This window comes from Sabethes cyaneus, chromosome 2, assembly GCF_943734655.1.
Source record: "Sabethes cyaneus chromosome 2, idSabCyanKW18_F2, whole genome shotgun sequence".
Taxonomy (NCBI): domain Eukaryota; kingdom Metazoa; phylum Arthropoda; class Insecta; order Diptera; family Culicidae; genus Sabethes; species Sabethes cyaneus.
This window is the reverse complement of record NC_071354.1, coordinates 184,639,919-184,662,116: the sequence shown is the minus strand read 5'-3', so window position 1 is coordinate 184,662,116 and position 22,198 is coordinate 184,639,919. Positions and strand designations below refer to the sequence as shown.

The 22,198-nt window shown below is 44.4% G+C and overlaps 1 protein-coding gene across 1 annotated transcript; it reads right to left on the bottom strand.

Annotated features, from left to right (window-relative positions):
* Positions 1 to 10,126: 10,126 nt before the first annotated feature.
* Positions 10,127 to 12,346, bottom strand: LOC128736991 (hexamerin-1.1-like). The gene is made up of 3 exons (XM_053831515.1): positions 12,253 to 12,346; positions 12,050 to 12,177; positions 10,127 to 11,989 (listed from the first exon to the last, which is right to left on the bottom strand). Exons 1-3 carry the CDS (start codon positions 12,344 to 12,346, stop codon positions 10,127 to 10,129), a joined length of 2,085 nt encoding a protein of 694 aa, XP_053687490.1.
* Positions 12,347 to 22,198: the final 9,852 nt, after the last annotated feature.

Sequence of the window (22,198 nt, the reverse complement as noted above, 5' to 3'; positions counted from 1 at the left end):
TGGAATACGGAACTGAAGAATATTAGTTTGTATACATGGAGAAGATTAGGATAAAAAGCCCTTAATTCGGTCGAAACATCAAGAATCAAGCGTGTACCGTAAAAATCACCCTGTAATGAGATTCCACAATGAAATGCAATATCTTTTACGCAGTGAAAAGCGATCAATTTTATCCCAGCAAAATCCAGATATTGACTACTTTTGACTTGATATTGACTAGACGTTAAACGATTGAATTGAACCCAACTTTGTCTGGAGATACTGAGATAAACGGATTTTTTTCAAAAATTTTCACTGTTACAATGACAATGGTGTTACTGTGGTTTCCAAGAAGCAGAGTCCGTCCAACACCCCGGAGCAGATTGATGAATACTGGTCGATTGTGAAGGGCAAATTGTAGAAGAAAAGCGCAAGGCGCAACTGAAAGCGACGAGAAGGGTTAGTTATTGGTTCATGTCCATCCGTCCGACAGCTCCATTTTGGTTCCATTTGCTTGATTAGTTCTCGAGTTATGAGGAAATTTGTTTTTCATTTGTATAGGACCCCCCCCCCTCTTAAAGTGGGGAAATCCATAGAAAATATACCATAGAAAATATTCTTGCATACAAAAACATCCACATGATAAATTTGGTTCCATTTGCTTGATTAGTTCTAGAGTTATGAGGAAATTTGTATTTCGTTTGTATGAGAGCCCCCCCTCTTAAAAAGGTAAGTGGTCCTAATTCATCATAGAAAAAATGGTTGCCTCCAAAAACACCCACATGCCAAATATGGTTCCATTTGCTTGATTAGTTCTCGAATTATGAGGAAATTTGTATTTCATTTGTGTAGAAGCACCCCCTCTTAAAGTTGGGAGGGGTCCTAATTCACCATAGAAAATATTTTTGCCTCCAGAAACCTCCACATGCCAAATTTGGTTCTATTTGCTTGATTAGTTCTCGAGTTATGAGGAAATTTGAATTTCATTTGTATAGGAGCCCCCCTCCTAAAGTGAGGAGGGGTCCCAGTTCATCATAGAAAAAAATTTTGTCTCCAAAAACACCCACGTGTCAAATTTGGTTCCATTTGCTTGATTAGTTCTCGAGTTATGAGGAAATTTGTATTTCGTTTGTATAGGAGCCCCCCCTCTTAAAGTGGGGAGGGGTTCTAATTCACCATAGAAAATATTCATGCCCTAGAAAACTTTCACATGCCAAATTTGGTTCCATTTGCTTGATTAGTTCTCGAGTTATGAGGAAATTTGCATTTCATTTGTATAGGAGCCCCCCTTCCTAAAGTGGGGAGGGGTCCCAATTTATCATAGAAAAAAATTTTGTCTCCAAAAACACCCACGTGCCAAATTTTGTTCCATTTGCTTGATTAGTTCTCGAGTTATGAGGAAATTTGTGTTTCGTTTGTATAGGAGCCCCCCCTCTTAAAGTGGGGAGTGGTCCTAATTTACAATAGAAAATATTCTTGCCCTCGAAAACCTTCACATGCCAAATTTGGTTCCATTTGCTTGATTAGTTCTCGAGTTATGAGGAAATTTGTATGGAAGCCCCCCCTTTTAAAGAGGAGAGGAGTTATAATTCCCCTTATAAAGAGGGAGGGGTCTCAATTTACCATAGAATAAATTCTTGTCACCGAAAACACCCACATGCCAAATTTTGTTCTATTTGCTTGATTAGTTGTCGAGTTATGCAGAAATTTGTGTTTCATTTGTATGGGAGCCCCCCCTCTTAATGGGGGGAGGGGTTTCTAACCATCACTAAAACCTTTTCTGGTCCCAAAAAACCTCTACATGCATATTTTCATGCCGATTGGTTCAGTAGTTTTCGATTCTATAAGGAACATAAGGACAGACAGACAGACAGACAGACAGACAGACAGACAGACAGACAGACAGACAGACAGACAGACAGACAGACAGACAGACAGACAGACAGACAGACAGACAGACAGACAGACAGACAGACAGACAGACAGACAGACAGACAGACAGACAGACAGACAGACAGACAGACAGACAGACAGACAGACAGACAGACAGACAGACAGACAGACAGACAGACAGACAGACAGACAGACAGACAGACAGACAGACAGACAGACAGACAGACAGACAGACAGACAGACAGACAGACAGACAGACAGACAGACAGACAGACAGACAGACAGACAGACAGACAGACAGACAGACAGACAGACAGACAGACAGACAGACAGACAGACAGACAGACAGACAGACAGACAGACAGACAGACAGACAGACAGACAGACAGACAGACAGACAGACAGACAGACAGACAGACAGACAGACAGACAGACAGACAGACAGACAGACAGACAGACAGACAGACAGACAGACAGACAGACAGACAGACAGACAGACAGACAGACAGACAGACAGACAGACAGACAGACAGACAGACAGACAGACAGACAGACAGACAGACAGACAGACAGACAGACAGACAGACAGACAGACAGACAGACAGACAGACAGACAGACAGACAGACAGACAGACAGACAGACAGACAGACAGACAGACAGACAGACAGACAGACAGACAGACAGACAGACAGACAGACAGACAGACAGACAGACAGACAGACAGACAGACAGACAGACAGACAGACAGACAGACAGACAGACAGACAGACAGACAGACAGACAGACAGACAGACAGACAGACAGACAGACAGACAGACAGACAGACAGACAGACAGACAGACAGACAGACAGACAGACAGACAGACAGACAGACAGACAGACAGACAGACAGACAGACAGACAGACAGACAGACAGACAGACAGACAGACAGACAGACAGACAGACAGACAGACAGACAGACAGACAGACAGACAGACAGACAGACAGACAGACAGACAGACAGACAGACAGACAGACAGACAGACAGACAGACAGACAGACAGACAGACAGACAGACAGACAGACAGACAGACAGACAGACAGACAGACAGACAGACAGACAGACAGACAGACAGACAGACAGACAGACAGACAGACAGACAGACAGACAGACAGACAGACAGACAGACAGACAGACAGACAGACAGACAGACAGACAGACAGACAGACAGACAGACAGACAGACAGACAGACAGACAGACAGACAGACAGACAGACAGACAGACAGACAGACAGACAGACAGACAGACAGACAGACAGACAGACAGACAGACAGACAGACAGACAGACAGACAGACAGACAGACAGACAGACAGACAGACAGACAGACAGACAGACAGACAGACAGACAGACAGACAGACAGACAGACAGACAGACAGACAGACAGACAGACAGACAGACAGACAGACAGACAGACAGACAGACAGACAGACAGACAGACAGACAGACAGACAGACAGACAGACAGACAGACAGACAGACAGACAGACAGACAGACAGACAGACAGACAGACAGACAGACAGACAGACAGACAGACAGACAGACAGACAGACAGACAGACAGACAGACAGACAGACAGACAGACAGACAGACAGACAGACAGACAGACAGACAGACAGACAGACAGACAGACAGACAGACAGACAGACAGACAGACAGACAGACAGACAGACAGACAGACAGACAGACAGACAGACAGACAGACAGACAGACAGACAGACAGACAGACAGACAGACAGACAGACAGACAGACAGACAGACAGACAGACAGACAGACAGACAGACAGACAGACAGACAGACAGACAGACAGACAGACAGACAGACAGACAGACAGACAGACAGACAGACAGACAGACAGACAGACAGACAGACAGACAGACAGACAGACAGACAGACAGACAGACAGACAGACAGACAGACAGACAGACAGACAGACAGACAGACAGACAGACAGACAGACAGACAGACAGACAGACAGACAGACAGACAGACAGACAGACAGACAGACAGACAGACAGACAGACAGACAGACAGACAGACAGACAGACAGACAGACAGACAGACAGACAGACAGACAGACAGACAGACAGACAGACAGACAGACAGACAGACAGACAGACAGACAGACAGACAGACAGACAGACAGACAGACAGACAGACAGACAGACAGACAGACAGACAGACAGACAGACAGACAGACAGACAGACAGACAGACAGACAGACAGACAGACAGACAGACAGACAGACAGACAGACAGACAGACAGACAGACAGACAGACAGACAGACAGACAGACAGACAGACAGACAGACAGACAGACAGACAGACAGACAGACAGACAGACAGACAGACAGACAGACAGACAGACAGACAGACAGACAGACAGACAGACAGACAGACAGACAGACAGACAGACAGACAGACAGACAGACAGACAGACAGACAGACAGACAGACAGACAGACAGACAGACAGACAGACAGACAGACAGACAGACAGACAGACAGACAGACAGACAGACAGACAGACAGACAGACAGACAGACAGACAGACAGACAGACAGACAGACAGACAGACAGACAGACAGACAGACAGACAGACAGACAGACAGACAGACAGACAGACAGACAGACAGACAGACAGACAGACAGACAGACAGACAGACAGACAGACAGACAGACAGACAGACAGACAGACAGACAGACAGACAGACAGACAGACAGACAGACAGACAGACAGACAGACAGACAGACAGACAGACAGACAGACAGACAGACAGACAGACAGACAGACAGACAGACAGACAGACAGACAGACAGACAGACAGACAGACAGACAGACAGACAGACAGACAGACAGACAGACAGACAGACAGACAGACAGACAGACAGACAGACAGACAGACAGACAGACAGACAGACAGACAGACAGACAGACAGACAGACAGACAGACAGACAGACAGACAGACAGACAGACAGACAGACAGACAGACAGACAGACAGACAGACAGACAGACAGACAGACAGACAGACAGACAGACAGACAGACAGACAGACAGACAGACAGACAGACAGACAGACAGACAGACAGACAGACAGACAGACAGACAGACAGACAGACAGACAGACAGACAGACAGACAGACAGACAGACAGACAGACAGACAGACAGACAGACAGACAGACAGACAGACAGACAGACAGACAGACAGACAGACAGACAGACAGACAGACAGACAGACAGACAGACAGACAGACAGACAGACAGACAGACAGACAGACAGACAGACAGACAGACAGACAGACAGACAGACAGACAGACAGACAGACAGACAGACAGACAGACAGACAGACAGACAGACAGACAGACAGACAGACAGACAGACAGACAGACAGACAGACAGACAGACAGACAGACAGACAGACAGACAGACAGACAGACAGACAGACAGACAGACAGACAGACAGACAGACAGACAGACAGACAGACAGACAGACAGACAGACAGACAGACAGACAGACAGACAGACAGACAGACAGACAGACAGACAGACAGACAGACAGACAGACAGACAGACAGACAGACAGACAGACAGACAGACAGACAGACAGACAGACAGACAGACAGACAGACAGACAGACAGACAGACAGACAGACAGACAGACAGACAGACAGACAGACAGACAGACAGACAGACAGACAGACAGACAGACAGACAGACAGACAGACAGACAGACAGACAGACAGACAGACAGACAGACAGACAGACAGACAGACAGACAGACAGACAGACAGACAGACAGACAGACAGACAGACAGACAGACAGACAGACAGACAGACAGACAGACAGACAGACAGACAGACAGACAGACAGACAGACAGACAGACAGACAGACAGACAGACAGACAGACAGACAGACAGACAGACAGACAGACAGACAGACAGACAGACAGACAGACAGACAGACAGACAGACAGACAGACAGACAGACAGACAGACAGACAGACAGACAGACAGACAGACAGACAGACAGACAGACAGACAGACAGACAGACAGACAGACAGACAGACAGACAGACAGACAGACAGACAGACAGACAGACAGACAGACAGACAGACAGACAGACAGACAGACAGACAGACAGACAGACAGACAGACAGACAGACAGACAGACAGACAGACAGACAGACAGACAGACAGACAGACAGACAGACAGACAGACAGACAGACAGACAGACAGACAGACAGACAGACAGACAGACAGACAGACAGACAGACAGACAGACAGACAGACAGACAGACAGACAGACAGACAGACAGACAGACAGACAGACAGACAGACAGACAGACAGACAGACAGACAGACAGACAGACAGACAGACAGACAGACAGACAGACAGACAGACAGACAGACAGACAGACAGACAGACAGACAGACAGACAGACAGACAGACAGACAGACAGACAGACAGACAGACAGACAGACAGACAGACAGACAGACAGACAGACAGACAGACAGACAGACAGACAGACAGACAGACAGACAGACAGACAGACAGACAGACAGACAGACAGACAGACAGACAGACAGACAGACAGACAGACAGACAGACAGACAGACAGACAGACAGACAGACAGACAGACAGACAGACAGACAGACAGACAGACAGACAGACAGACAGACAGACAGACAGACAGACAGACAGACAGACAGACAGACAGACAGACAGACAGACAGACAGACAGACAGACAGACAGACAGACAGACAGACAGACAGACAGACAGACAGACAGACAGACAGACAGACAGACAGACAGACAGACAGACAGACAGACAGACAGACAGACAGACAGACAGACAGACAGACAGACAGACAGACAGACAGACAGACAGACAGACAGACAGACAGACAGACAGACAGACAGACAGACAGACAGACAGACAGACAGACAGACAGACAGACAGACAGACAGACAGACAGACAGACAGACAGACAGACAGACAGACAGACAGACAGACAGACAGACAGACAGACAGACAGACAGACAGACAGACAGACAGACAGACAGACAGACAGACAGACAGACAGACAGACAGACAGACAGACAGACAGACAGACAGACAGACAGACAGACAGACAGACAGACAGACAGACAGACAGACAGACAGACAGACAGACAGACAGACAGACAGACAGACAGACAGACAGACAGACAGACAGACAGACAGACAGACAGACAGACAGACAGACAGACAGACAGACAGACAGACAGACAGACAGACAGACAGACAGACAGACAGACAGACAGACAGACAGACAGACAGACAGACAGACAGACAGACAGACAGACAGACAGACAGACAGACAGACAGACAGACAGACAGACAGACAGACAGACAGACAGACAGACAGACAGACAGACAGACAGACAGACAGACAGACAGACAGACAGACAGACAGACAGACAGACAGACAGACAGACAGACAGACAGACAGACAGACAGACAGACAGACAGACAGACAGACAGACAGACAGACAGACAGACAGACAGACAGACAGACAGACAGACAGACAGACAGACAGACAGACAGACAGACAGACAGACAGACAGACAGACAGACAGACAGACAGACAGACAGACAGACAGACAGACAGACAGACAGACAGACAGACAGACAGACAGACAGACAGACAGACAGACAGACAGACAGACAGACAGACAGACAGACAGACAGACAGACAGACAGACAGACAGACAGACAGACAGACAGACAGACAGACAGACAGACAGACAGACAGACAGACAGACAGACAGACAGACAGACAGACAGACAGACAGACAGACAGACAGACAGACAGACAGACAGACAGACAGACAGACAGACAGACAGACAGACAGACAGACAGACAGACAGACAGACAGACAGACAGACAGACAGACAGACAGACAGACAGACAGACAGACAGACAGACAGACAGACAGACAGACAGACAGACAGACAGACAGACAGACAGACAGACAGACAGACAGACAGACAGACAGACAGACAGACAGACAGACAGACAGACAGACAGACAGACAGACAGACAGACAGACAGACAGACAGACAGACAGACAGACAGACAGACAGACAGACAGACAGACAGACAGACAGACAGACAGACAGACAGACAGACAGACAGACAGACAGACAGACAGACAGACAGACAGACAGACAGACAGACAGACAGACAGACAGACAGACAGACAGACAGACAGACAGACAGACAGACAGACAGACAGACAGACAGACAGACAGACAGACAGACAGACAGACAGACAGACAGACAGACAGACAGACAGACAGACAGACAGACAGACAGACAGACAGACAGACAGACAGACAGACAGACAGACAGACAGACAGACAGACAGACAGACAGACAGACAGACAGACAGACAGACAGACAGACAGACAGACAGACAGACAGACAGACAGACAGACAGACAGACAGACAGACAGACAGACAGACAGACAGACAGACAGACAGACAGACAGACAGACAGACAGACAGACAGACAGACAGACAGACAGACAGACAGACAGACAGACAGACAGACAGACAGACAGACAGACAGACAGACAGACAGACAGACAGACAGACAGACAGACAGACAGACAGACAGACAGACAGACAGACAGACAGACAGACAGACAGACAGACAGACAGACAGACAGACAGACAGACAGACAGACAGACAGAAATCCTTCTTTATAGGTATAGATATACTCCGGTTAACTGTTAACTGTTTTATTAGGTATTTTATTAATCAGAGAGATACCGTATTTCGCCTACGACTTACCGGCTTCATCAGTGTCTGTTTTGAATTTGATTTGTTTTGTTTGCCGAGTCAGCTAGTATAATAGAATACAAATCGATGGCCTTAAATCAGCGCATTATTACGTTAGCTACAGTTGATGGTCTAGTAATATAAGGTACCCAGAGCAAGTGGCCCACTCGAAGTGGGACCTAAAAATTGCGTAGTTAGAATTTATTCGACTGTGTAATCTACATGTATGATAATTTTAAAACTCTTGCGGCACAGAAACTCTTCAGTGGTATCACTTCGAAGGTTTAATTACAAAGAAGGACTATCGATTTACGTAAAATCAATCTGAGGAGAATTTCTGAAGTCGCGGGAAGAACAGTCACGACCAATAAAGTGAAGGGGGCTTCCCGTCCCAGTAGCTGATATAGTATAACCTTTCGAACCTTAACTAATTTGATGTCTTGAAAGTAAAATGCGTCCGTAAAAGTGCCCAACCGTCGCATTATTGTTTGCATGCACAATCGTTTTTGCTGTGTGAATTGGTGACTTCTACTTTCCGCAGAGAGCTAGAAAGAGACCGTAGACTCCGTGGTAAATCCCGCATTCGATGGATGTGTACTATCGAGGACGATGCACGTTCGGCTGGTGCTCGAGGGGATTGTAGAACGGTAGCCCAGGGCCGACAGTACGCAGGATCGATAACGGACCGTTGCCTCGAACTCAAAGTAAGTACATATATTGTAACATATAATAAATTTAAATATTTAGGTAAATACACATCAATCGAAAGGGCTATAAAAAGAGACACTTTTAAGAAGAGTTCTTAGTTTATAATAAAACGTGTAAACTGACGAGCGATCTTCAAATAACCTGGAGATAAGAAGGGCGTGGCTAATAATTAATACGTCGAAAGTTAAATATACGAAAGGCAGAGACTTGAAAATAACTGAAAATAATAACTCATATTCGTGGCCTAGTTCTTCATTAAGTTGTGATCACATACGTTTCCGTGCCGTTTTTAGGAGGAATGCGTTGCAGAGAAAGCGGATAGTGGCACTTACCAGCATCTGGAATAGAGGCCTGTTGTGATAAGTGATACCATAGTCAACTTGTGTCTGCGACGAATAGAAAACAATATCGCTACAATGGGGTTTTAACGGAGTTCTAATAAAACCCAACAAAATAATAATAAAACAAATGTTAATATTTATAAGTATGCATAGCGCTTCTCGAGGATAGCATAAGTATTTAGTAGAAAACCCTGAATGAATAGATTTCAAGGTTAGGAATAAGGTTTTCACTTCAACGTTTATTTAAATCATTGTAAAGCATATTAAAAGTAGAACCACTACCAGTTCTCTTCCTAAAATCGATTTGGCATCTAACTTAACCACTAGTACGTCTTGTTCAAATCGTCCTTGTGGTAGATCATCACGTCCTTGAAAAGCATATTCTTGGTGTACCAGTAGCTGTAGTTGATTTCGCGATCGAACGGGAAGCCCATCGGCAGTGTGTCGACATACTTGAAACCACCGCACATGTACGCCTTGTCGAACACCATGCTGTCCTCGGATTTCATCATCGTGTACGGGGTGATGATAAAGTAGAACTGCATCTTCATACCGCTGGACCAGCCCATCGGTAGAATCATTCGATCTGGGAATCCACAGTGAGCCTCCGACATGTCCAGCATGAATTCTTCCTTTCCGCCGATGGCCATCATCATCTTCTTGTATAGTTCAACGTACGAGGTGCGGTCCTTAATGCTCCAGAAGAAATCACGAGAGTTGCGCACGAATGTGTTCTTACCGACGACCATGTCCACCACGTATTGGTCCATCTCAACGAAGAACTTCTTGTAGTAATCGAGCTCCATCATTTTGTCAAACTTTGGTCCTAGGAAGACACGGATTACACCTTTTCCGGCGTAATCAGACATTACATCCAAACTGTAACTGAACGGCTTGTGGTTAAGACGCATAGTGCGGCCAAAGACTGAGAAATCCCAATATTTTTCCACGTTGCTCATTGGTACAACGTTGGAGATATCCGAATCAAAATACTCGAAGTAGGTAACCAGTTTATCGAAAACGACATCCTTGATGACAACTCCCTTGAAGTTAAGTTCATCAAAAGTGTAGTACGGTAGGTAGCTCTTGAACAGATAGTAGAAGTCCAGTAAACGATTCCACATGGAGTAGAACATAGGATCACGCAGCGACGTTTCGAAGTGCATCATGGCCGAAGGCCACGATTTCATGGACATGAAGTCCATTCCACTCAGCAGAGTACGCGACATCATTTCGATGAAACCAAATTTGCACATCTTGTAGTCCATATGCATGTCCATACAGTTCATCATTCTACCGAGGAAATCGATGTTGTACCATTTGCGCATGTCGATCTTGGTGCCGTCATCCATCATGTAATAGCCGTCGTCGATCATCTTCCGCATTCGCATCTCCCAATCCTTGATCCAGTCCAGCTTGTAGTAGTCTTCATCACTGATCATGTAGTTGTAGTCTCTACTCTTGAACGGCATACCGTTCCAATAGCTCAGCAGTGAGAAGTATCCCAGTTTAAGTGGGAATTTCCACGTCAAACCCATGATCGGGTACATATAGTTTGAGAATCGTTCCAAATTGTAGCGGGCCAACAGTTGTTGATGCATATACAGATAGAGCTCACCGCTACGTTCCTTCATGAAGTCGAACTTATCGTTGTTCAAGAAGAATGGATAGTCCATCATGAAGTAGTAGTAGAACGAGTTAAGGCCAACATCCTCGTAGTAGTAGTCCATCTTCTTGTAATCCATCATGTAGCTATGTTTGACGACGGAAACTTCCCAAGGATAGGTCATAGTGTAGTTTGAGTAGACAACATTATACTTTCCACTGCCGTAGAATCCGAATTTGGGATCGTACATCTTGCGGTAGTTCGCCGATCGGATCATGTCGGTGTTGAAGAAGTAGTACGGATAGATTTCGTAGACGGCCGGTAGAACCATTCCCTGTAGATCCATGCGGTGCATGACACTGAGCGTAACAGCATAGATGAACATACCTTCGTTGATGTGCTCTCGAGCCCATATCACGTTTTTGTAGTATGTGTCCCAGTTTAGCGAGTTGTACAGGAAGGTGAAGAGCATGTAGGTTTGCTTCATGAAGTATTTGTTGTAGATGGTGAAAACTTCGCCCTTATCCAGGAACAGGCCCATTTTGTACATGTCGAAGAATTCTTCGACAAAGTCGTAATTCTGTTAACAAAACGAAGAGGATTGTAGATTGTTAAGCAAAATTGTAACTGGAAAACGTACCTGGTACATGGTCTTATCCTCCACCCAGGACTTGGTGTACATCATGTATTCTTCATATTGCAGCGGCATATGAATGTTTCGTAGAACTTCGAAGAAGAACTTCTGCTTCATGAGGAAATCCTTATCGGCTACCGAGAATGATGATTTCATAGTAACATTCTTCGAAGCATATGTCAATGGTTTTGCTGTTTTGATGGACTTACCGACATATTTGACAGCCTTCTCACCGCCGGATACCCACGATCCGCTAACCAAAGCGGCCAGACTGAGTGCGATCGCTGCTAGGATCAACTTCATGCTGAACGGTTATATCTCCCGACTAGGGAACGACACAAACTGGAGTATGGGTCTCCGCTGGGGTGCTTTTTATAGGCTAAAATTGATGCCGAAAGCTATCTATGTTGTGCGTTCAGGTTATCGGTTTGCAATAAACACTTTTTTTTGCCTTCATTTGAACGATCTCCAGCTGTGGCATAAAAGTTCAATAAGGGCTTCGTCCGGCTCATCATGTCAGAGTTATTAATAAAGTGTATCACATAGGCATATTTGTTACAGTGTAAATCAAAACGAATAAAAATATTGATAAAGCGCCTCGAGAAAAATTCATCGTAAATATTTTATGTACAAAATTTTCAAACCTGCAAAAATAGAAGTCATTGCATTCTTATTTTTATGTGAATCCACACGGCTTGGAAAGGGATCTGTTTATTACATTGCGAACCACGGCAAACGATTACGTTTTGCAACAATGTAGCCCAGCCCCTAGAATACTTGCTGATAGTGAACGAATTGAATACATTGTTGCATAACTTTTTCCAAAAATAAAAAATTGGTGCGGTTATGTTACTTCTTATCGCACATACAGCGAAGACAATAGGCCGTACGAAAAAAAATAGATTACTTTGCTTTTCGCGCATAACCCTAAGCCCTATGGCAGAAGTAAAACCAACTCTTGTATTCACACGGTCTGAAAACACTACTCGACAACATTGGATTTGCTCCTTTTTGCTGAATCAAATTTGAAGATTGAAGACATAATTTGGGATTATGACATTTATTAGCTGTTAGTTCTTGTACAGTTTACACAAGGAATTGTTAAGAATGCTTGACAATAACAATGCGTCAACTTTTCGTTGGAATTGATAGAGCAAACTTAATGTATCGACATGAATCGGTCTCCTTTCATAGAATCAGTATAAGAGCAATTTTTATTATGACTGCAGCGACAAACTTAAGTCTAACAGTTTAGCTCTGTGGACTTCGAGATACTTAATTAGTGTATTAATTAGTCCATCTAATACCTAATAACAGATTCACACGTTTTTGTTGCAACATCACTAGTTGATAGTAAATTCATTATTGGTGGAACTAGAGTGGGTCAGGTATAAATTGGTCGCCACCCTCAGAAAACAGAAAGCTAGGAAGCAACATTTAAAATTTTAAAAATAATATAATTAGTTTTACGAGCAGTTGTTGCTCGAGTGTCTCGATACTCGCAAGTCTGCTTCAATAAATAAATAAATAAACAAATAAACAAATAAGGACTCCTCGCTACGTGGTCGGCCCGTCGCCACTTCCCGACTTTCGCCAAGTAGACAAGGGAAATTTCTCCAAATAGTACCTGCAGCTCGTGGTTTATAGACATATGCCACTTTCTACCGAATTATAGATCTAATCAGTATTTTGTACATCGCCCGCATTTTCTGCGGGTCCCTTGCCTTAAACGTCTTGAAGAGAACAAAGTAGGCCCAGGCTTGGCATGCTCATTTTAATTAGATATTACTCATTGACCCTACTGCCAATCAGCCAACCAAATTTTGAAAAAAAATATATATGGGTCAATTGAAGAGTTTCTTCTTCTTCTTCTTCTTCAGCATAGAGCCGGGGTGGCTCGTGCTGTTTCAAGCCATCGTCTCCATTCAAATCGGTCTTGGGCCACTCGTCGCCAATGTCCTAGTCGTCTCAGAAGTTGCAAATCGCTTTCGACCTGGTCGAGCCATCGTGCACGTTGGGCCCCCCTGTTCCTGGTGCCAGTGCGGTTGTTGACTATTTTCGTCGCACTGTCGTCCGGCATCCTTACGACGTGTCCGGCCCACCGTAGCCTGCTAACTTTCGCTAGATGTACGATGGGAGTCTCCCCAAGCAGTGCCAGTCTGTAGCTCGTGATTCATATGCCTCCGCCACTCTGCGCTTTCAGTTTCTACTCCGCCAAATATCGTCCGCAGCACTTTCCGCTCGAACACGGCAAGGGCGCGTATGTCCTCCGTGAGCAGCGTCACGGCTTCAAGTCCATGAAGAACTACCATTCTAATAAAGGTCTTGTACATTGTTAGCTTCGTGTGGTGGCGTATGCTTCTTGACCGTAGCGTTTTACGAAGGGCAAAGTAGGCCCTATTTCCAGCTTGGATGCGCTGCTGGATCTCCTTATTAGTGTTGTTGCCCGCGGTCACCAGCGATCCCAAATGTACGAACTCGTCTACCATTTCTAGTTCGTCGCCGTCAACGGTTACCGTCCGTGGGAGACGCGCGTTTGTTGCATTTGAGCCTCTTCCTTTCATGTATTTTGTGTTCGACGCATTTATTTTTAGCCCAATTCTCCTAGACTCCGCTTTCAGTCTGGCGTAGATTGCCTTCGCCGTCGCAAAGTTCCTGGCTATGATATCGAAACCATCTGCAAAGCCTAGAAGTTGGCTACCCTTGGTAAAAATCGTGCCTCTCCCCAGGTAACCAATAAGCATTAAAATAAGCATTAAATCAGTCGTTTATTAGCATCCCTGGCGTTTTATACTGCAGGTTGTTGTTTATCAGCTTTTTGACTGCATAACTGTTGCAAATTGGCATCCAAAATTCTATTTAAATTCTTCTTGTTGATAACTAGCTGCAAATAAGCATTGTCAGCACTATAAGAGGGCTAGCAGTAAAGTAGCCGCATATTTTGCCAAAATAGCATTTAAGTAGCATTTAAGGCAACTTAAATGCTTATTGGCTTGCTTTTAAATTGCATTGGAAATGCTTATTGGTTACCTGGGTCGTTTCGATGCCCGCTCGTCGGATCACCCTGTCAAGAGCGACGTTGAACAGCATGCAGGATAAACCGTCACCTTGTCTCAACCTTGTCTCTCCCGCAAAGGCCTTGTGCCGCGGGCTAAAATGTGTCGGGATAAGACTGCCAGTACTCTGACGGACGATCGTGAGGTGAGGTGGAAGCATCACTTCGACGAACACCTGAATGGCGCCCAGGCGGAGAATCATGGCGGCGGGGAAAGCGATTTCGACGGTGCTACAAATGGGGAAGAAGTGCCAGCCCCGATAGGCCGATAAGTTAGGGAGGCCATCATGCAGCTAAAGAACAACAAGTAAGCTGGAAAAGATGGCATCGGAGCGGAGCTTATTAAAATGGGACCAGAAAAGCTGGCCATTTGTCTACACCGAATAATTGTTATAATTTGGGATACGGAACAGCTACCGGAGGAGTGAAAAGATGGGTTATCTCCCCGATCTATAAAAAGGGTGACAAGTTGGACCGTGAGAACTATCGAGCGATCACCGTTCTCAATCCCCGTCTATAAAGTGCTGTCCCAAACCATTTTCCGCCGGCTAGCACCAATTGCGAACAGATTTGGGGGAACTTATCAAGTCGGCTTCGTCGAAGGTCGGTCTACAACGGATCAAATATTTACACTGCGGCAAATTCTCCAAAAGGGCCGTGAATACAGAATTCCCACGCATAATTTGTTCGTTGACTTCAAAGCCGCATATGATACCATCGACCGGAAAGAGGTATGGAAAATCATGAACGAGAACAGCTTCCCCAGAAAGCTCATCAAACTGATTAAATCTACGATGGATGGTACATAGTGCTGTGTTTGGATTTCGGGTGGATTGTCAAGTTCATTCGAATCCCACAGAGGGCTTCGTCAAGGTGATGGTCTTTCATGCCTGTTGTTCAACATAGCGCTACAAGGTGTTATGAACGGGTATCAACACGCGAAGCACGATTTTCAACAAATCTGGTCAATTCGTCTGCTTTGCCGATGACATGGATATTATCGGCAGAACATCTGTGGCGGTGGCTGAATAGTACACCAGACTAAAGCGCGAAGCAGAAAAGATTGGGTTAAAGGTAAATACGTCTAAAACAAAGTACATGCTGGCCAGCGGAACCGAGGCCGAACGACACCGCTTGGGCAGTAGTATACTGATCGACGGCGATGAGTTTGAGGTGGTCGATGAATTTGTCTACCTTGGCTCACGGGTAACGGCGGACGATGATACCAGGCGTGAGATTCGGAGGCATATTATCAGCGGAAGTCGTGCTTACTATGGGCTCAACAACCAATTGCGGTCGAGCAGACTAAGTCCCCGTACGAAGTGCACCCTGTACAAGACGTTTATTCGACCGGTTGTTCTCCACGGGCATGAAACATGGACAATGCTCGAGGAGGACCTACGAGTGATCGGAGTTTTCGAACGACGAGTGCTAAGAACGATCTTCGTGAACGTACAGGAGAGCGGAGTATGGAGGCGGAGGATGAATCATGAATTCGCACAGCTCTATGGCGAACCCAGTATTCAGAAGGTGGCTAAAGCTGAACGGATACGATGGGCAGGGAATGTTGCAAGAATGCCGGATAACTACCCAGCAAAGATGGTGTTCGCCTCAAATCCGGTAGGAACAAGACGACCAGGAGCGCAGCGAGCAAGATGATGGCGAAGAGTACTCGGTGTCCGAGGAATTGGAGAGCGGTAGCCCTCAATCGAGTTACATGAAGAAACTTTGTTCAACAGGCTTTGTTTTCGGACGGCAAGCCACCTAATTATTATTAATTAATTATATCGCAACCCTCGCCGCGTCTCGAAGGGACTCGAGACAGTCCCAGAGATGCGTACGAAACACATCACTCCCACTCGATCCAATGTAGCTCTGATTAGTCGCGTCAGTTTGTCCGGTTCCGAAACCGTGTTCGTGCATTATCTGCCATAGCTTGTCTCGATCGACTGTATCGTATGCTGCTTTGAAATTAAGCCAAGTAACACACTTGGTTTTAAATAAGAATTGGCAACGGATTTAAAACAAATCGAATTGCTAACCTTTCGTTTCCACATACTTAATTACGACCGGATTAACACTGAAACAGCGCAAGAAACGAGCTAAAATATAACATATTTGTGAAATATTTCAAAGTGACGCCTATGCGTTGCATGGTGTTTGTACTACCAACTGAAAAGCTTAATCGCGCTGTTGACAGGATTTTTTTTCTGATATTTATTTCCCTGAAGTTATATTTACATTTACAAGCAAACAATGACAGACATTTTTCGCAAGATAAAATGGCTAAAGTTATATTTCGGTAATTCATCAATCACTCAAAGCAACATTGTAGCCTTCAAATAACCCAAACTAAAGTGCAATTTTAAATTTATCGTGAACTTTGCCATGCTACTTCCGAAAAATTGATGCGCTCAAGATTTACTTTTATAAGCAAAAGTTGAGTGGAATCGAAATAAATATCATTTTTTGACAATCTCACAAAACATGCTAATCTCTTTGAAAACCGGTGGGATATTTTATATTAATTATGTTATATGTCCCTTGTATATATAAAAGCATTCTACGACACAAAAATAATGATCTATTAAATACATTATATTTTGGCGCAGTCATCGGCCATGTTTATACAAGATTGCGTTCAAATGAGCACACCGATAACCGAAAAATTCGAAACCAATAAAAAACTTTACTGTATGCATTTTGTTTCGCGTTAACTTACAACTGATTCACAGTTAATTTTTATTTGTGAAAGAACTTAAATTGCGCTCAAAAAATACCCAGAATACTCATAAATTGGAGCAGTTAAGCTCAATAAAATATTGCAATGTTGCGAAAATGTGTCAAAATTATGGATCTGTGCTGTACTCATTGTCATCGCTTCGCCGCTGTTCAATGCTGGCAATTCGCCACTACGAAGTTGCTGATATTGGTTTGATTTTTGTGTGAGAAAAAAAGAGAAGGAAGTATTTTTGCTATTGTTTTCACGTAAGTTTTGACAATTCGGCATGGAGTTTCGTGTGAGTGCGAACAGGCTTTGAAATCTCTTTTACTTTCGTAGTCGCGAATACTCAGTTGTAAATGTTCAATAAAAACTTAGGTTTACAACCGAAATGCAACTTTAACCTGTCATTCTGGCTGAAAACATCGGCGTTTGAAATAAAACATTTTTATAACATCTTGTTTTCCATGAAACTTATTTATAATTTAAATGCAACTGTTTTCTGAATATTTTTCTAAAAAACATGTTGCAAGTGTTACTTGGGAATAAAGATGTGATGCGTGGGCATGTTGTACTCCCGACTTTTCTGCAAGATCTGTCGGATAGTAAAAATTTGGTGCGTAGTTGCGCGAGCCCCCATGAAACCCGCCTGATAATTCCCTACGAAACCTTGTGCTATCGGTGACAACCGGCGTAACAGGATCTGGGAGAGTACCTTGTAGGCGGCGTTTACCAGCGTAATACCGTGATAGTTGCAGCAGTCTAGCCGATCACTCTTTTTGTAGATGGGACAAACCACTCCTTCCATCTATTCCTCCGGTAGCTTTTCCCTCTCCTAAATCCTCGAAATAACCCAGTGTAGAGCCTTTGCTAGCGTTTCTCCGTCATGTTTATAAAGCTCTGCGGGTAAGCGGTCCTTCCCAGCGGTTTTATTGGTCTTCAGCATCCCGATTTCTCGGACTTCTTGGAGATCAGGTGCTAGGACATTACTCCTAGGATAATTTCCGCAGTGGCGACTCGTCCGCATGTTCAACCTGTTCATAGGACAGGCAAACAAAATTCAGCCCGACCAAATTTCGTTTGCACCGACGCATATACAATGCAATACGAATTTAGTTTAGTTACGAAGCTGATGAGCAAACCGTTCAACACGACATTTGAACGTTTCTGTCGAGATCTCAAAGCACAAGCATACCAACGCATTATTCCTGGTATTGATTCTTGATACTGAATTAGTACCAGGAACAATGTGTTGGTACGAAGGAGATAAAAAGAGAATGCGACACAGCTTTTACTCGAAAGCGCGGGCGCTTTATTGTCTCGTTCATCTTCAGCATTGAACAACTTACTACCACATATCCTCATGCCACGCGCTTTGATTCCATATGTTATTTAGTTAGGAAGCTAATGAACCAAACCTTCAACACGACGTTTGAACGTTGCTTTAGAGATTAGCACCAGGAATAATGTGTTGGTACGAAGGGGATTTGAAAATAGAGCGCGGTTGGCGATTTGGCATGCATTATTCGCAAAATTTTCTCATTAACTCGTTCATTTTTAGCATTGAACAACTTACGCATATTGCTTGTGGTGCGTGTGATGTGCGCGCATCGCAGTAAGGTGGTAATTCTTGAATTTGGTTCAATAGGTAAATTGAACGAAAAGTTTTCGGTTCGTCATTAAAATTCAGAGACGAGTTTGCTGGTAAAGTAAACCGTCGTATTCCGTTGCTATTTAAATAAATAGGGATATTCACGTAGCGCTTGCTATGTTGCGAATACGGAGTATTGCATACTAATACTGCCACTACTCGCATAACAGTTCTATCTCCATAGAAACTGGAACTGCAATGCGAATTGCGGGAGTATATACACGAAATACACCGTTTACGAAACATGGCAAGCGCGACGGTGAAAACCCGTAATGTTTGTTTTATGATTAAAATATAGAAATGCGATAATAAAAAAGCTGCGTATTAATTTGTATTTTTCACTGGTTGAACAGGTAAGCTAAACCCCCACGAGTCGCCACTGAATTTCCGTTCCGTTCCTTCTGCGACTTCGCCATTGAGGTGTTCATCGAAGAACTGGTTCCATCTGTCGACCACCTCGCGCTTGTTTGTGATTAGATTCCCTCCCTCGTCCCTACACATGTCAGGTTTCGGTGTGTAGCCCTTCCCTTGGTTCACCTTCTTCATACACCTTCTACATACAACTCCGAATTCGAATGCCCGTGCTTTGGCACAACCTCAAAATTGACATGTTTTGCATATTTACCCGTACTTTTTTCATTTCTTCGACTGTTTTAACTACTTTAGGATGTTTCAGAAGATTTTGCTTCATAATGGCCCAGTATTTCTCGATTGGCCGCAGCACCGGTGTATTTGAGAGGTTATGATCTTTCGGCATCTTTATGCCACTTCAGCACGGCCTTTGCGCAATGGCATGAGGCCGAATCCTACCAAAAGATCGTAGGACAGTAGTGAGACTTCAAACGAGGCAGAAGTCGCTTTTGTTAGAAATACACCGGTTCATTCATGGTATCTGTGGTCACAAAAGGCGCATTCCGCTGTCCACATGAACAAACTACTTGCCAAATCAAGAGTTTCTTGCCAAACTTCGACATCTTTAATTTTCGGAGGTTCTCTGGAACATCAAACTTATCCTTTGCAGTGAAATACTGGTTCCCCGGAGTTTGGTTGTAGTCCGCTTTCACGTAGGTCTCGTCCTCTATAACCAATTTTCGATGCATTTGTGCAAAACTTTTTCGCGAACAAGCTGTTCTTTCGACACTATTTCCCTGATCTTTGTACACCTGATGAAAAGACTCACACAGTGTAAACAAGGTACTTTGAACTTTCTCTATGCAAAATTCGATTAATTTAGCCCACAACGGTTCAAAAGTTATAGCTAATTTACCGTTGACATTGACACCCTTTATAGGGGTCCGTGCTGCGAGGCATCAAACTATTACTACAACAAATGCTTCAGAAAATTCGAAAATATAACGTGCCCACAAACCATATTTTTGGGGTCGATTTCATGGCAGTATGCGATACAGTCGAACGGTAAACGGGAACGGGTACTTCTCTAAAGACTTGAGGGTGTAACCGTGTTTGCTTCCTCTTACCTTAGAACCATCTGACACTTGGAGAACAACTTCCAGCACAGTAGTGCACTTCATCTGAAGTGCATTACCGAGCTGGACCAACGCTATTAGTTAAACAATGACGATCGCTTCTGATAGTGATGCGTCATCTTGACAAAATAGATATGGGCATATTCGAACGAAAGACGTTGGGGACATTTTTTTTTGTACTCAGCCAAACGGGAAGCGAAGAGTGACGTAGGTGCAAGAACCTGGAGGTGCTGGCACTACTTGGAGAGATTCTTATGATACACCTGACGGAAGTCGGTAGGTTACTGTGGCCCGACCACATCGCGAAAATGCCGGACGATAGTGCGACGAAATCTATTATCTTCATGGAACCCACCTGCATGCTCCAGGAATAGAGGAACCAAAGTGCTAGTGCTCCTTCTGCCAGATCGAAGCGGCAGGTACGACTATGAACCTGGTCTAAAGCCAGCTAGCACCAAATCGTCGATGAACGTACGAAAATTATCGTAAGTACGCTTGCATTATATCGCAAAAGTCGTGAAAACTATTTGGAAACGCTCAAGTGGATATTTTAGCGCACCCTTCGTATTCTCCAGACATTACTCCTTTAAATTTGTTGTTCCGGAAATTGCAGCATGACTTAATATCTTATCGGTTCGCTTGATGAAACATTTTTTCTAGACAAAAGTCGAAAATTGCCTAAGCAGTGGCAAAAAGCAGTAACCAGCGATGGACAATGTGTTATTTGATCAGTGGACTCATTTTGATCCTGAAATCAGTGAATTTTTGACCGGATAAGATAAAAGTCATATCTTTGTGCTAGATAAAATAATATTTTAAAAACCAAATTAAAACATCGATTAAAAATTCGGCAACATATAAGTTTTGTTTGTGCATTGCAGATAAATATGTTCTATTTCCGGCCACTCGGTTGGAACGATTCAACGATGATAACAACCGTCGAGGGTCGTAAGCTTGGTAACTTACTGCACTTTACTAGCGCATACGAACCATCCTAATAATGCAACTTCGAAATCTTGGCTATGCATGTTCGGGCACAAAAAGGTTATCGTGCAAATTAATATTAGCTGCAAACATAACTGCTATCAAAATATGGCACGCGTTACCGGCCGGCCGGCGGTACCGTTGCTTGATAGGCAGAGGGCGGATGCAATTTGCCCGCATATAAAAGGTGAAGCTGGCATCTGGTCTTCAGACATTCCCCAGTTTGTCTTCTGGCAGGATAATAACCGTAAGCGAG